Below are 16,026 nucleotides of genomic sequence, written 5' to 3' on the forward strand. Positions count from 1 at the left end.
CCAGGTGAGATGCTGATTTAGCTGGTCCTCCAAGCATACTTTGAGTAGCAAGGACCTAGAGGACTGAATGCACAGGGGCAACTTTCCCACAGGATACCTTCGCTCTTCTTGTTATTCTATACTGGGAGAAGAGGAACTCAGATCTATTTACTTTTGCAATTCTGGAAGCTAGTGACATGTTCACTTTCGAATATCCGGCCACCTCGGAGTCCACTTCCAGCGAGCATGGGGTTGCTGGGGTGGAATACTGAACTCATAGAGGTGAGCTCAAATTGACTATACCCAGCTAGTGAGTGAACAGAGAATGGGTCCGCCAGGAGGTGAAATGAAAAACAGAGGGAGGCTTTTTGATGAGTCATGAATGCTCTCTTCAAAATGGAGAGCCAGGCTTTGGACTGCTCTTGGGAAGGCTGCCCCTGGAGCAGACTTGGAGATTCTTACTTCCACACCTTGACCTTTATTCCTCTGCCAAGACTTCGCAAATGGATCTACTTCAGAGAGATACTAACTTCTGGCTTTGCTTAAATTTTCTTTGCTGCCCAAGATTTCTCAGAAGCAAACCAAACGAAACCAAACCCTCTCTCTAAAACAGTACGTGAGAGGTCACCACTCACCTTTTCATGGTGGTTTTATGAATATTCACCCAGAGAAGAGCAGAAAGCCCAGACAAGCCCTAAATCACAGAAGTAATTTATGGTCTGTGGAAAGCCCTAAAACTCTAGGCTGGCGACTGTTTCAAGTGTCATGGAGATAAAAAACGAATCAGATAAACTATACCATACTATGCTGGAAACTGAGTATAATCATTCACTTCGTAATCTTCAATGGACTTTGGGTTGGGATGGCATTTTCCTCCACAAACAGGGACTGCATATACTACTATGTACTGCAAATACTCATTATAACCTCATAGCAGAAAATACTGTACCCATTAAATACGTAAACAGCTGTACTGGGAAGATAGAAAATAGTCTTTTATTTTACCTAAGTGATAGAAAAATAGTCTTCAAAAATACATTGTGAAACTTATGGGTTTCTATTAAAGTAGAATTCATATGTACAGTAAGGCAGTATTTCCATTAGCATCCTGCTGTGATTATCTTTTAAATTAAGGTTAGTCTTCCGGATTTTTTTTTTTTTTTTACCTAACAGAAGACTAGGGGGTTTAATAAATTATCTCGTGTGCTGAAATGAAACAGGAAAACATTTTAGAAGAATTTACCACACGAAACTCACTTACCTGTAATGTAAGAAAATTCCATTTTCCAAAACTATATTCTCTAGAGGCTTTAGGATAAAATACAATTTAGGGGGGAAAACCCATGCTTAATAAATTCAAACCATTTTAAGAAAAAATTGGAGGCATCATTTTGGCTTGCATATTGGCAATGTATCACTAAGGTGATAGGAACTGATGTAAACAATTTGTCAGGTGTTCTGGAATGCATTCTTTCTTTAAATGTGTTCGGTTCATCCTAATAAAATGAGAGAGGAGTGCAAAGGTCAAGTAAAGGTCAAAGGTCAAGCAAAGGTTCGTTGGTTTTCAACAGTGGTTTTCATGGCATTTGTCTCTCACACCTGTCATCTTCCTGTGGTAAACAACCGTGACTCTCTCATTTCCTTTTGTCATACACCAAACCGTGAAAGTCTTCCAGAGGATATACCTGTCGGTACTGTCCCTCGAGAATACTAAACGATGCGCTTTTATTTCATTGAACACATAATTTTATAACTAATAGCAAATAGTAATATAACTAATAGCAAAAAGTAAATGTACAAATCACAGGAAGCAAAGCGATTTGTTCTGGAATCAGCTGTTGGAGAAAGAGGCAGCTGGTTGAAAATGGAGCATGAAAACGAATGAACTGTGGGCTGTATAGTGTCAATCTAACCACGTTCTCGAGCATTCTCTAGGAGAGTGCATTTCCTGTACTCTGTAGTGTTACCTGAAAAAAAGTCACATTTTAACCAATCGTTCCATTAATCAAGCTATCACTGAAAGGAGTGCATAACACATGTGGGATCCAGGTAATCCAACCCACCCTGCTGGAGTCCACAGTTGCTTGGTGCCGACGTGAAGGAGGCCAGGTCTTCTTTAGCTTGATTCGGTTGAAGGGGCTGTGGAGCCCCCTTGGCTGGTTCTTCAAATGAAGCCAGGTTTTGAGCTTGCGGATCCTGCACTAACACCAGGATGTTGTTATCCATCACCCTGGACACCTTGGCATACTCCTTACTGGTTTCAGGAGTGCTGGGCTTGTCTGTCTGGTTGCCGTTCTCTTTCTGTTTTGGGAGCAATGATAGTGCTCCATCTTTGCTAACTTTGTGAATCTCCACATAATCCAAGGGTTTCACAGAGATAAAAGAGGTTTTCTCCAGGGTCAACAGCCATGCTGTGCCTTGGTCAGTCTTGGAATGGAAGCTTTCCACTGCCCTCTGCTCAACTGCCACTTTCTCCCCTCCAGTCTCAACGTTTTTTGAAGATCTTAAAGCATGAGTGTCTGTTTTGTCCAACAAAGTGGCCGATGCACCTGCTGGGCCCATGGCCAGCTTGCACACATCAGCAATGTTGTGGTAAGAAGATCTGGGGCTGGGATGGCTGGGGGGCTGTGGTAAAGGCCATGTTGAAGATTTGGATCCATTGGCAGGGAAAGAAGGGATTTTGCCTTCCAAGCTTGTGCTCTGAGGGTCCCAGGTGCGGGTAGCATTTGTCTGGGGATTCTCTGGCTTCTCAATGCCCTCAGGAGTGTTAAATGTGGAGGGATTTGCCCGGGCTTCCTCACACTTTTTAGACAAAAGGGAAGGGCTGTCGCAACTGCCCCGGCCAGAGTCACTGTCTGGGTCCAGGGGTGTGGGCTTCCTATCTTGACCCGGGTGTTCTTTTGAAAGGGCTGGCATCAGCTGCTGGTCCTCACTGTCATCCACTTCTAAAAACTCCACCAGTAAGTCCTCACAGTCAGAAGTGGGAGGGAAGTCTTGGCACCCCAGGGCACTCAGCAGTTCTTCAGACTTGCCCTTCTATTCAAACACAGACACAAGGAGAGATGGCCGTTAGCTTCCTGACATTCCACGTCGACATCACAGCCAAGCCAGTGGTCATGACTATGGGCAAGTGGGATGTGCTAATGGCCTAGCAGAATTTCCCAAATGTTAGATGTTTGTGTACCAGGCTATTTATAACCACCTCCTGGGCTACTACTCACCTCATAGTTTTCTTTCAGTCAATTCATGATTTTAACTTAGTTTCTCCCTAAGCCATAATGATTATGAGTTCAACTGGCAGGTAGTATATGCACAAATAATGAACACATGCCTAACAAATAAGAGGTTTGTGAAACATGAAATCCACAGTGCTCACGCATGGCTTCAGTGCTCTGGGATCCACTGGCCCTGAGATCTGGTTGCTGGCCTCCTAACCAAGTCCACCACCTTCTGGAGTTTGGCAGTAGTAAGCAGATTCTCATCCCTCCTTGCTGTTCCAGTCTCCTCCCCTCTCCTCCTTTTTGTTCTCCTCCTTCTCCCCTTCCTCTTCTTCTGGCTTCCTTTTCTTTCCCACTCTTCTTCCTGATCCCTTGACTTAGATCAGGTACTGGTGCCCAAGTCTTGACTCTATCCCTTATTAAAGGGTATTGACTTTGGATGAGCTGCTCTATGGTCCTCACTTTCTCCATCTGTAAAATGGAAGTAATAGTACCTATCTGGGAGTTCTTTTGAAGATCAGGGTACTGTGATTAAGAATGCGAAAACAAATTTTTTTTTGTAACCCAAACAGTAGTTATTTTATTATTCCATTTCTGTGGCTATAAGGTCAAATTTCAAGTTAGACAGCAGTTAATTTACTTAGTTGAGAAGTGCATGCTGGTTCTGTGAAGGTCAGTACTAGAGACTAGATAGTGGGATAAGAGCACTGGGCCAGGAGCCCAAATTCTGGGGCTCTAATCCCTTCTCCGATATTTGCAATCAAACTGAGTGTAGTCAAGCCAAATTCTCTGGGACTCACTTATCACATTCTTGCATTGCTGGTCTCACAGTGGCTGGGTCAAGTGATGTAATGCAGATCATTGCTTTTAGACACAACAGTGTTAAGATTGAGTCCAACTGAAACTATATATTTCAATCTGGACAGAAGTTTAAAATGATGTAACCCCTCTTTTTATTCAAAACACTTGAATTTAATTCCACCTTGAATCAGTCTAGGCAGGGCCTGGCAAACACGAGCCCACTGTACTGATCCAGTTTCGACTGAACGCTCTCAAAGTGAACAACAATTACAGCAGGATATTGCAATCATGTGAAGAACATTCGAGTGAAAGCTTTAGCCCACGTATGACAAGGGAGGTGGTGGTGGGTCCCTGTTTTGTATTAAGTAAGACATTTACCCTTTTTCTTAATTGATTGTGCAAAATGTTTATTTCTGTGCTTATGAGCATATGCACCTGGTAGACCTAGCAAGCATTATTATGTATTTTCATGTTTTCTTGGCTTTCTCTCCCAAAGGTAAGTACTCTCATGCCTCCACCCAGCTTTCTGTAAACACACTTGCTGAAGAGCAGGGACCCGCTGGGCAGGGACTGAGCTGGCCAGGCTGAACGGATGGAAATTGTGTGTGCATGTGTAAAGGTAATCATTGCAAAGCAGAGGGTCATACTACATTCCCCACTTTTGCCACTTACCTCCAGCAGATGAGTATCAAATCCTTTTATTTTTGGCCCAGGAACTGGTGGAAGGATGCAGGTCACCATGCTATAAAATAATTTGTGAAAAAGAATAGATGACTCACCTTCTCACTTTGTGATTTTTGAAAGATTAGTATCCTCTCCAAATAGCTGCTACAGACTATGGTAGATAGGAGTTAGACTTCTGGGGCTCCCCGAGACTAACAACCAATGGTGAAGGCAATCATTTTAAGGGCTTGCATCACAATTAGCTCTGGCTAATAGAGGACGCTGATTCTGAAATTAGCGGATTACTTGAATTTCTTGCTTCTCTTGATTTTAGTTGCTCTTAGAAGATTTTTACTATTTTATAACTGGGAGCCTCAGTCTGATGGAAAGAGCACCAGCTTCAAAGGAGACCGTTCTGCTACTTTTGCTATCACTGATAAAAGATTTTTTTGTGGGTGAACACATTGCAGCTAATGGCTTAAATGAAGTGTTTGAATTATCTGTAGGTTTCTACTATTTTTATACGGTATTTTTTGCCACAATCCCTGACAACCATGATGGGGAGGAAGGATGATAGACAGTAAAGTACCTATGGCCTTTCAAAGCCACTGCCACGACCATAATCAGACAGATGACAGCAGAAAGAACAGCCACAAAGATCCACACAATGGTATCTTTCATGGTGACATCTAAAAAGCAAACAGTCAGAAAGCTTTGATCACATCAAAGCATCATTAAAAACAAACAAACAAAACTAATAAGCACAAGTTTTGAACAAAAGAGTCCCCTTCCCCTTACCTACACCTCTTTTGATTTGAACAGCAATCCAAATAGAGTAGCATCGATGACAGGTTTAATTTTTATTATTAAATTTTAATAGTGTGTATATTTCACAGTACTCTATAAACTTCAAAATCCCTTTACATATTGTTTTATTTGATCCTTAAAGAGGAAATTTAAGGTCACATGATCTGTTGCAGTAATAATAATAAAGTCCGTCACTTATTAAGTTCTTACTAAAGCCATCCACGGTGTTAAGCTTTTTACGTACATTATCTTGTATGTAAAGATGAGGACACGGAGGCTGGAAGAGTGATTTCCCCATGAGCATGTAAACTATAAAACTGTAGTCGTGACTGCAACTCAGGCCTCCTGCTTCCAAACCCGGTGCTTTTATTTATTTAATAAGAGAGAGGACTGAATGAGATGCATGTGTGAATCTGATGACCCACAGTTCAGTGTTCTTTCCAGTATGCCAAGCCAATGCAAGCCCTGATACTTTGGCCAGGCAAGTTGTCAGTAGAGGTAGGCTTTGTCACGTGGCTCTGAGTAAGACTCTAACCTCACTGAGCTTCAGTTTCCTCACTTTTAATTCCTGATGGTAATTGTATTCTCTCTGAATACCTGAGAGGGTTGGAAGGGCCCAAACCTTCCAACCCTGGTATGGTTTATGGTTCATAAACCATAACACACTTTAGAAATGCAAGATGAATCATTCTGTTGTGGAGCAGAAGCCCCATGGTTAATGGCACTTGGAATCGAGTGCCTTTTACATACTGTACCTCTGCATAGAGACCAAGATGTAACTGACATCACAGACTGAAAATTGGTTCATGCCTTTGAGATGGCATACCACTTTACAAATCTGGGGACAACTAGACGATGACCTTGACCAAATTATAGGGATAGGGTAGATGGGGAGGGCAGAATGACTGAGCATCAAGCCCTCTGAGACATGCCAAGCCTATGTTTGAAGGCTTATTCTAGAAACTGGTCTTCACTGACAGTGACCCAGAGAGCAGTGCTACACTTTCAAATGTCTTTGTATTGGATGGAGAGATGATAAACACACCTCTACTTATTTTTCTGGCTAAGGCTTAACATAGTTTCTCTGTTAGCTGTTATTACATGCAAATTTACTAAATTCTTTCTGTTTTAAAAATATTTTGGAGTAGGGGCACCTGAGTGGCTCAGCTGGTTAAGCGTCCAACTCTCGATTTCAGCTCAGGTCATGATCTTGCAGTTCGTGAGTTTGAGGTCCACGTGGGGTTCTATGCTGACAGTGCAGAGCTACTTGAGATTCTCTCTCTCCCTCTATCTCTGCCCTTCCTCTTTCTGTGTGCACATGTGCTCTCTCTCTCAAAAATCAATCAATCAATCAATCAATCATTAAAAAATATTTTGGAGTGTATGCAAAAGGGAGCCAAGACACTCACCATTAGGTATCTGAATGGAGCTCTCTGGGCTCCACTCACTCCAGAATCCATGGTCTGGCTTGCAGCGAACCTGGACAAGGTATTTCTGTCCTGGATATAAGCTGAGAATCTTAAACTGAGTCTGCTGCCCAGCAAAATGAGTCTATAGAGAAACAAGGAAAACAAGGAAGTCACTCTGACTTGTGTGATGCTTCTTCATAGACTTTCCTCCTAGATAACTGACTGTTGGAGAACTGAGACCAACGAACTAGATTTTGTAGAGAAATCCCTGTTCTCACCATTCCACCCTCTTAGCCCATCTTTTCCTCCTTGCTTTGCTCACACAAAAAGTAATGGGTTTTCTGTCTCTCCATTTGGAGCTCTCTGGCAGAAAGGCAAATATTCGGCCTCCTATCCTCTACTCCCTTCTAAATTCTACTTTATGGAAGACAACCATTTAGTAAAACTGGAAAATTGTTATTTTGTAAACCCTAATGACTTCATTGATTCAAGGCTTACCAATTGGTGTAAAACTACTAGATGAAAGAGAACGGGACCTTCAGTATGTTGAAACAATAGTGTACAAATGAAACATAAATTTACAATCAAGGGATCAGGTTGTCATCTCTCTAATCCCAGAGTCAGTTTTAGCATCAGGTACAGTGGGTTGGCCAGATGATTTCCATCTCCTTGTATGATGCAATATGAAGCAAAAAATATCACCTCTGAAGTTCTCTTGCTGAAAATTGTTCTACCTGAATAATCAGATTTTTAGATTTAATGGTCTGGGTACAGGAAATACAGGGGCAGAGAAAGTAGCTAAATGACCTCACAGAGAACTCATCAGACAAATACAGAAGGCAGGACATTCTATGGGACAAGGGGCCCAGTCTCCTGAGCATGTTGAGACCAAAGGGATATAACAACCAGGATATAACAATGTGTGTTCTTGCAGTGGATTGTGGTTTGGACAAACTAGCTTCTACAGACATATTTTGAAGCAACTGGGGGGAATTAAAATATGGACTGGCTGTTAAATGATATTAAGGAATTTTAATTAATTTTCTATGTGTGATCCTATTATTTTGGCTATGTTTGGAAATGCTCCCGTTAAAAATTTTATCATTGCTAGTGGGTTTGGAGTATCTTTTTTTTTTTAAGTTTAAGCATAATTAACATACAGAATTATATTAGTTTCAGGTGTACAATATAATGATTCAATCATTCTATACATTAGTCAGTGCTCATCACAATAAGTGTACTCTTAACTCCCTCTATTTTACCCATGTCCCACCCACCTCTCCTCTGGCAGCTACCAGTTTGTTCTCTGTAGTTTAGAGTCTGTTGTTGTGTTTGTCTCTTTTTTCTTTGTTCATTTGTTTTGTTCTTTAAATCCACATATGAGTGAAATCAAATGTTCCCTTTTTGAAAGAGACATATACAAAAATATTTTAGAGTGAACTATTAAAATGCCTGTAATTTACAGTATGATTTCTTTACATTGAAGTATTTGAAAGTGAATAAAAATACCATTGACCATGAAGTGGTTACACTGAGATTGTTTTCCTCCTACTTAGTGCCATGTAGGTACATGCATGAGTGTCTTAATCTAAGATATCCTGAGGGAAGTGGGTTGGAAATCTGGTGGAAGAGGATGTTCAGTGCAAGGAACTAGCCCTAGAGAGCTATGAAGATGAGTTCCCATCAATCCCAGTGGAGGGGAGAAGGCACTTCCACATCTGACTAGGTCACATCAGCATCAAGAGGGCAACATGGTTGCCCAATAATGAAGAATCATCTATTCTCAGCTGTGAGGGCTTGAACTTTGCCAAGGACCTGGTTCCTTCCAAAAGCTTCTAGTTGACTCACCTCCCACTCAGTGGCTTTCTCGGGTTTTAATCGAATTTCGTACTGGAGTGTGAGCCAACCAGATCTTACATCAACCAGGGTGGGTGGGAACCATTTCATCCACAGATACGGTTTTTTGTCTTCTGGCTGTTTTAATTCCAAAGTCAGGTTCACAGGAGGGTCTGGTTCAACTGTAGATATGAAAGAAACTACATATTTAGTAAAAGTAGCATTTGAACACAGAACTATATGACTTAAAGGCAGCTTTCTCTACTATTTCACTCCACCATGGTTATGAGACACTTTGCATTTGGTATCAGGTGCTGGTAAGAAGAACTGAGGTTAGGTTGAAGCAAGAAAGATGTAAAATTTAAGGAGGCACAAATGACCAACAAGCACAGGAATGAAGCTCAAAAGTCATTGGGAAATGCAAGTCAAAACCACAATGAGAGAGCAGTTCATACCTGCTAGAATGGCTAGAATTCAAAAACTGAAAAATAACAAGTGTTGGGAAGAACATTAGAGAAGTTGGAACCTTCATACATTGCTGATGGGAATGTAAAATGGTATAGCCAATGTACAAAAAAGTCTGGAAGTTACTTAGAAACTTAAATATAGTATTACCGTGTCATCAATTTCACTCCTAGGTATATACTCAAAAGATATGAAAGCAGGTGCTCACTGCAAAGGAAACAATCAACAAAACTAAAAGGCAACCAATGGAATGGGAAAAGATATTTGCAAATGATGTATCGGACAAAGGGCTAGTTAAATCTATAAAGAACTCACCAAACTCCACACCCAAAAAACAAATAATCCAGTGAAGAAATGGGCAGAAGACATGAATAGACACTTCTCTAAAGAAGACATCCAGATGGCCAACAGGCACATGAAAAGTTGCTTAACGTCGCTCCTCATCAGGGAAATACAAATCAAAACCACACTGAGGTATCACCTCATGCCAGTCAGAAGGGCTAAAATGAACAAATCAGGAGACTATAGATGCTGGTGAGGATGCGGAGAAATGGGAACCCTCTTGCACTGTTGGTGGGAATGCAAACTGGTGCAGCCGCTCTGGAAAAAAGTGTGGAGGTTCCTCAAAAAATTAAAAATAGATCTACCCTGTGACCCAGCAATAGCACTGCTAGGAATTTACCCAACAGATACAGGAGTGCTGATGCATAGGGGCACTTGTACCCCATTGTTTATAGCAGCACTTTCAACAATAGCCAAATTATGGAAAGAGCCTAAATGTCCATCAATTGATGAATGGATAAAGAAATTGTGGTTTATATATACAATGGAATACTACATGGCAATGAGAAAGAATGAAATATGGCCCTTTGTAGCAACGGGGATGGAACTGGAGAGTGTGATGCTAAGTGAAATAAGCCATACAGAGAAAGACAGATACCATATGTTTTCACTCTTATGTGGATCCTGAGAAACTTAACAGAAGACCATGGGGGAGGGGAAGGGAAAAAAAAAGAGAGGGAGGGAGGCAAACCATAAGAGACTCTTAAAAACTGAGAATAAACTGAGGGTTGATGGGGGTTGGGAGGGAGGGGAGGGTGGGTGATGGGCATTGAGGAGGGCACCTGTTGGGATGAGCACTGGGTGTTGTATGCAAACCAACTTGACAATAAATTTCATATATAAAAAAAAAGAAAGCAGGTGCTCAAACAAAAATTCCTGCCTGAGTGTTCATAGCACACTACTCATAGCATCCAATAGGTGGAAACAACTCAAACATCCATCAGTTGATGATGGGTTAATATCCACATAATGGAAGACTCTTCCGCCATAAGAGGGGAGGAAGTACTGACATATGCTAGACAATAGATGAATCTTGAAAACATTAGACTAAGTGAAAGAAGCCAGACACAAAAGGCCATATACTATCTGATTCCATATGTTTGAAATTTCCAGAATAGGCAAATCTATAGAGACAGAAAGCAGATTAGTGATTGCTCTGGAGTTGGGGTAGAGTGGGAAATCCAGAGTAACTGGTTAATGGGTATGAAGTTTCCATCTGGAGTGGTGAAAATATTCTGGAACTAGATAGTGATGGTCATTGCAGAACACTGTGAATGAACTAATACCACTGGATTGAACATTTTAAAATGAATACAAAGGTGAGTTTTGTACTCTGTCTCAAAAAATTAAGGAGGCACTTACTCTGAGGTTCCTTTAAGTACAGGTCTGTGAATCCCTCCTTAAGAGTGAGGTGCCTTGGATACCAACTTGTCTTCCCCTAATCTCAGTCCTGCTGGTCAGTAATATTTTCTCTATTCATTTATTACCTTCTCAAATAATTCTCCATGCCAGGTTTGGGATGTGTGTGTTAACTATAGTGTTTTGGGATTATAATCTACAGTTACCTAAAAAAGTGAACTCTGGAAAATTTGCCACCAATCCTAATGCTTATTTGTTACTAAGGGTGATTGTACTTCCTGAAAGGATGATATGTACTTACTAAACAAACATCATCTACAAAGGTTTTAAGCTAAACATAATACTGAGAAACGCCTCTGATCAAAAACTATTTGTGCAAAAATGCCAACAAAATGTTTACGACGAATCCTTTAAAGCAAAGTTGCTCAACCTCAGCATTATGTATTTTGGACCAGATCCTTCTTTGTTGGCAGTGGGGTGTGTGTCTAGGATGCTGAGCCTTCGCAGCGTTTCTGGCCTCTGCCCATTAAACATCAGTAATTCCCTCAACCCTCCTCTCCAGGTTGCACTATGTGGAGATGTTTCCTGTAATTGCTAACTATCCTGCGGGGGGCAAAACAGCCGCCAGTTGGGAATCACTCCTTTCAAGTGTCTTCAACATCGCTAAATATTATTCAATGGCAGTAACGAGATCAGCAACAACACAATCTATTTCTGAGACATTATCTGCCAATATTGTCATTCTGTACTGCAGGTTATCACTGGATGAGACTCCAGCTGATAGAAAATGTACTGTAGTGCACACTGATTTTTAAATGAACTTCTATGGCCTGTTACCAGCACTGGATGCTGCAGGGTCATAGGAGGGTTTGACCCTCCCCATAGGAGGAGAGTTCCATAAACCCTCCTTCCATTGTTTTGGAAAATACGGCCCAACACTTTTTTCACCAGAGAATTTGTTTTCCAGAGCCCATGTGAAATCGATGCCCTCATTGATTTCACTTTTTAAAGGTCCTACTCTTTAGTGATTCCATTTTTTTGTGAATGCTCTCATTATAGCAACTGCTCATTTCAGAACTTCTTTTGTTTTTGCTGTTTTGCCCTCAAATGTTAAAAATGTAAGAAAAAGCCCACGACAAAGGAATTAGTTGGCACTTAGCATCTTAAAGGCTTCGTATCTCAAGTAATTTATATGACTAGAATTTAATTTATTCCTACTTGCCAGTGGGGTTGCCTTTCTGAGTTTCTTAAACTAAGATCCAATTCAGTTCCCAGCCCATGCTCATTCCAATGATTTGCTGCAGGAAGAAAATATTCAAGTGTGCACTGGTTGGTGTTGGAAGCTTTTTTAGTTTTTCAGGATAAGCCACTGATACAATACCAATGGGATGATATATATGCAAGTGAACACTTGAGAATCCTAATCTGATTTTCCTTATTGAGTGGTGGTAGGTAAATCAGGAAGACTTGGGTAACCATGAGCCTAATTAGCTATTCCCTAGACTATTACCCAAGATGAGGGCTGAACTCAGGCCTGGCCAAGCCATCTCTTGTCCTAAGATTCCTTTTGTCACCCTTGCTAAACCATCCAGGCCACTACAGTTATGCCTAGTTGTCCCATAGCTCACTGCTGATCATGCAAAGCAAGAAGCAGCTCTCAGGTTGGCTTTGTTTCGCTTTGCTAATGACTTCTCCAAACTTTGTGCTTGTGCTCCTGGCCTTCAGACTGCTCTTCAAGTATTCACTCCCCAAATTATTTATTTTTGAAATAATGGCTCCAGTTGCTGAGCACACGTATACTGAAAATTGAATCTGGGGCAAGTCAGTTGGAGTAATTCCTTGGATACAGAAGCAGATGAATACCTCCTGAGAGGTGCTATTCTGTGGGGTAGCTCTGTCTTCCCTTGGGAGGGACAAAATTAGAGAGAAGGGGACATTGGTTGCAGGAGGAGGGCTGCAGGGAAGCATAAATAGAACATTCCTTCTGGATGCAAGAGGATGGGAAGAAGGGTCAAGGGAAAGCACAGAAACACAAGGATCCCGAGGGCCAGTCCTACTGCTATGAATGACTCAATTAAAGTTGGTTTGAAAAACTCAGTTGAGCAGGGTATTGTAAATTTTCTCATCTTTCTTTTGTGGGACGCGTGCAAAAGCCAAGAAGACTCAAACTGAGTTTGACTACTGGCAAATCCATAACGGAGTAACAAATTCCTTACCTGTCGCCCTTCCCCTTACCTATGTAAGTCACGTCCACATAACGTGGATCCGAGGAAGTGCTTCCCATCTGGTTTGTGGCATTTATTGTGATGATGTACATTGTCCAGATGGAGGTGTGCTTCTTGTTGAAGTAACAGGAATTGGGGCCACTGGTTATGTAGTCTGGACATTCATGTGTGAGTGTCTCTCTGCAATGAGTGATATATTAGCAGTGAATAAGAAAGTAGTAAAAAGAGTTTAGTCTTTTTCTTTTCTTATTTATTTATTTATTTATTTATTTATTTATTTATTTATTTTTATTTTTTAGTCTTTTTCTGAATAGATCATTAACACTGGCTTTTGAGGATCAGATGTTCCAATACAAATACCAGAGCTAAGGAATGGCTCCCCCAACATCTGTGTCCTGCCCATGTCAGCTGGGAGTGAGACAGGAAAGAGGGTGCTGGGGATGGTGATAGAAGAGTTACATCAGGTCCCCAGCGACCCTGCTTCTCACCGTCACTTCCCTTCGGCAGGTTTTTGTGGGCTGTGTGATTTGTGCCCCTTGCCAATAAACACTTGCACTTTCAACGGCCAAGGTGCCACCCTACTCAGATAATGGCCACTGGGCCATCTCAGGAAATGGGACTCTCCCCCTTACACACACCCTGCGGGTTGTGCACACGCGGCATTTCTTGCACACAGGTGTTGAGTCACATTTCATTAACAAAAGATGAAAGAGGATAAAAATTGATGTCGGTGTATTTCAGACTGCACTAAGTCAACAACAGAGGCAAGGGACTCAGAAAAGAGAGAGTTCAGGACCAGGTGGCTCACTGGGCTGCTCACATTTAGACTTCACAGCCTCACTGCAAGACCCGCCACAAGGTGTGAAGGTGTATTTGATTCCAGTCACCCGTGTGAGTTCCTGAAATCTATTTACATGCATCCTCCTTTGGGTCCCAGAAGGGATGACAGCTTTGTGTCCAACAAAGTGCAGTCCTTGGGAGGTGGGCCAGCTGTTGCAACCACAGGACTACAGCCCTCCTGGGATTTCCAGAAAGGTTTCATTATGAGTAAAACAAAATCTTCCCCTGGAGATGACCTTGTTCAGCCCTCACTGAAACCTTAGCTCCAAATACACCCCCGGGACGATCCTGGATCCTGGATCAGCAAATGCTAAGGAAAAGTCCTTACCTTCCTTTGCTTTGAGGGCTCTTTACTTGGTCACAATACAAGTTAGAAAACCTAACGTTACCATGGTTGTTAAGGATTACATGATAATCCACTTATATCGCAAAAGTAACAATTACTAAAAGACAAATTACACATGGCACAAGGTTTACAGATAAGCATCTAAAATTAATGAGCACTCAGGAACGATTCATATGTGACTTTGGGCTACAACCTAAGCTTCAGACAGGCAGTGGAAACAATGCCGTATTATATTTCTGGGGTGGCAAAAGAGCTTATGCGCATCTAGGGAGCTCCTGAAGGACATTAACACGAGAATGTGGACATGAACAGTAAGTTCTTTGCCCCAGTGGTAGGAGCCTTACTAGTGTCAATCCAGGGAAGTGTGGCAATTCTAACTCAGAACCAGTGTTCTTTGGGCTGGGAGATTGAGAGCGGTCACGTGGGTTGATAGCACAGAAGAAAACTTACCCTTCCTTGTGGTAAGTCAGTGTGTAATTGGTAGGGAGACCTCCATCTTCCCCAGGCTTCCACCAGCAGGTGAATGTCTCCTTTTCAGGAGAACGACATTTAAGGATCTCAGGTTTTCCAGGAGGTGATTGTCCTAGAAAAAGCCAGAAGCATCTGAGGTAAAGATGAGGGTGCATTCAACCATTCGACCATCCTGCTGGTGACAGAAGCAGATTCGTGGGACCAGCCCAGTGATGAGGTCTTGGGGTGAGCAGGCCTAGGGGTGGGTTGCTCAGAAATGCCACAGTGTCAGCATCCGGTAACATTCCTCTGTGGGCTGCCCGGATGTTGGCAGGACTGAGAGAAAGAGCTGTGTGTGTGTGTGTGTGTGTGTGTGTGTGTGTGTGAGAGAGAGAGAGACAGAGAGACAGAGCTGTGTGTGTGTGTGTGTGTGTGTGTGTGTGTGTATGCCTGTGCTTGTACGTCCTGTGAGGTAAGAAACTAACTGGGATTGGTGACTGACTATAAGGGTACACATGGACTGAAGACGACATGGCCCTTCCTCAATCCCAGAGTCTATGAAACTGACACCATCTCACAGTATAAGGGTGACTGTGGAAAGAATTCTCCCCCAGGCACCAGCATCCTGGGGACACTCTGCTGAAACAGGGCTCTCTGGCACTTCATCTGCTCACAAATCTCCATCTTTCTGCCATTCCCACACCATTGACTCAATCTGTGGCCTTCATTTTCCTTTGATTCCATTTGGCTTGGACCTCTGACCCAGTCTCACCCTCTGTCTCCTCATTCTTCCACCCCCATTTCTGAATCTTGTTTTTTAGTCCCTTTTGTCTTATATTTTCCCCCTTCCCCTTGGGTCTTTTTGTGGTGAGTGGCAAAGGGCTTCTTTGTAGTTTTATGACTCTTTTGGGGGTGGGAGGCATGGTAAGAGGTGAGGGAGTGGAGAGCTGCCCTCCTGGTTACCAGCTACCATTATTATACAAGAGCTGTGTCTAATCCCAGTTGGAAGCTAGAAGGTCTGAATGAGGTGATGTGGAAAATATAATGTCAAGAGAATGGGGTTTTTTACTTGCTTAATCCCCAAAGCTCTTGGTGAGCTTGCCCCCTCTCTTCTTCCTTATCTGTCAGGTCCAAAGAGGGGAAAGAGTGGCCCTGGGAGTTTGCCCTGTGCTGCTGGGCTAGGAGTGCCACCGTGCCCATCCACAGAACCCCAGCTGATCCTCCTTTTTCCCCAAGCTGGATGCCTGAGCTAGAGCTTAGTGGAGAAAGTCAGCAGCAGAGAGGAG

The 16,026-nt window shown here is 42.3% G+C and overlaps 1 protein-coding gene across 3 annotated transcripts in view; it reads right to left on the bottom strand.

Moving 5' to 3' along the window:
- Nucleotides 1-950: 950 nt before the first annotated feature.
- The window catches only part of PRLR (prolactin receptor), a 157,748-nt gene continuing 142,672 nt past the window's right edge, over nt 951-16,026 (bottom strand). For all 3 annotated transcript variants that reach the window (XM_019450661.2, XM_019450662.2, XM_053906921.1), the window contains 7 exons: nt 14,741-14,873; nt 13,115-13,284; nt 8,726-8,895; nt 6,878-7,019; nt 5,251-5,350; nt 4,671-4,740; nt 951-3,015 (listed from right to left, as the gene is read on the bottom strand). In XM_019450661.2, the coding sequence (XP_019306206.2) occupies nt 1,993-3,015; nt 4,671-4,740; nt 5,251-5,350; nt 6,878-7,019; nt 8,726-8,895; nt 13,115-13,284; nt 14,741-14,873 (1,808 nt within the window). In that variant the 3' untranslated portion in view covers nt 951-1,992. The remainder of the gene's footprint in view (nt 3,016-4,670; nt 4,741-5,250; nt 5,351-6,877; nt 7,020-8,725; nt 8,896-13,114; nt 13,285-14,740; nt 14,874-16,026) is intronic.

The sequence above is a fragment of the Panthera pardus genome, unplaced genomic scaffold (genome assembly GCF_024362965.1).
Source record: "Panthera pardus isolate Hobbes unplaced genomic scaffold, ASM2436296v1 HiC_scaffold_2, whole genome shotgun sequence".
Taxonomy (NCBI): domain Eukaryota; kingdom Metazoa; phylum Chordata; class Mammalia; order Carnivora; family Felidae; genus Panthera; species Panthera pardus.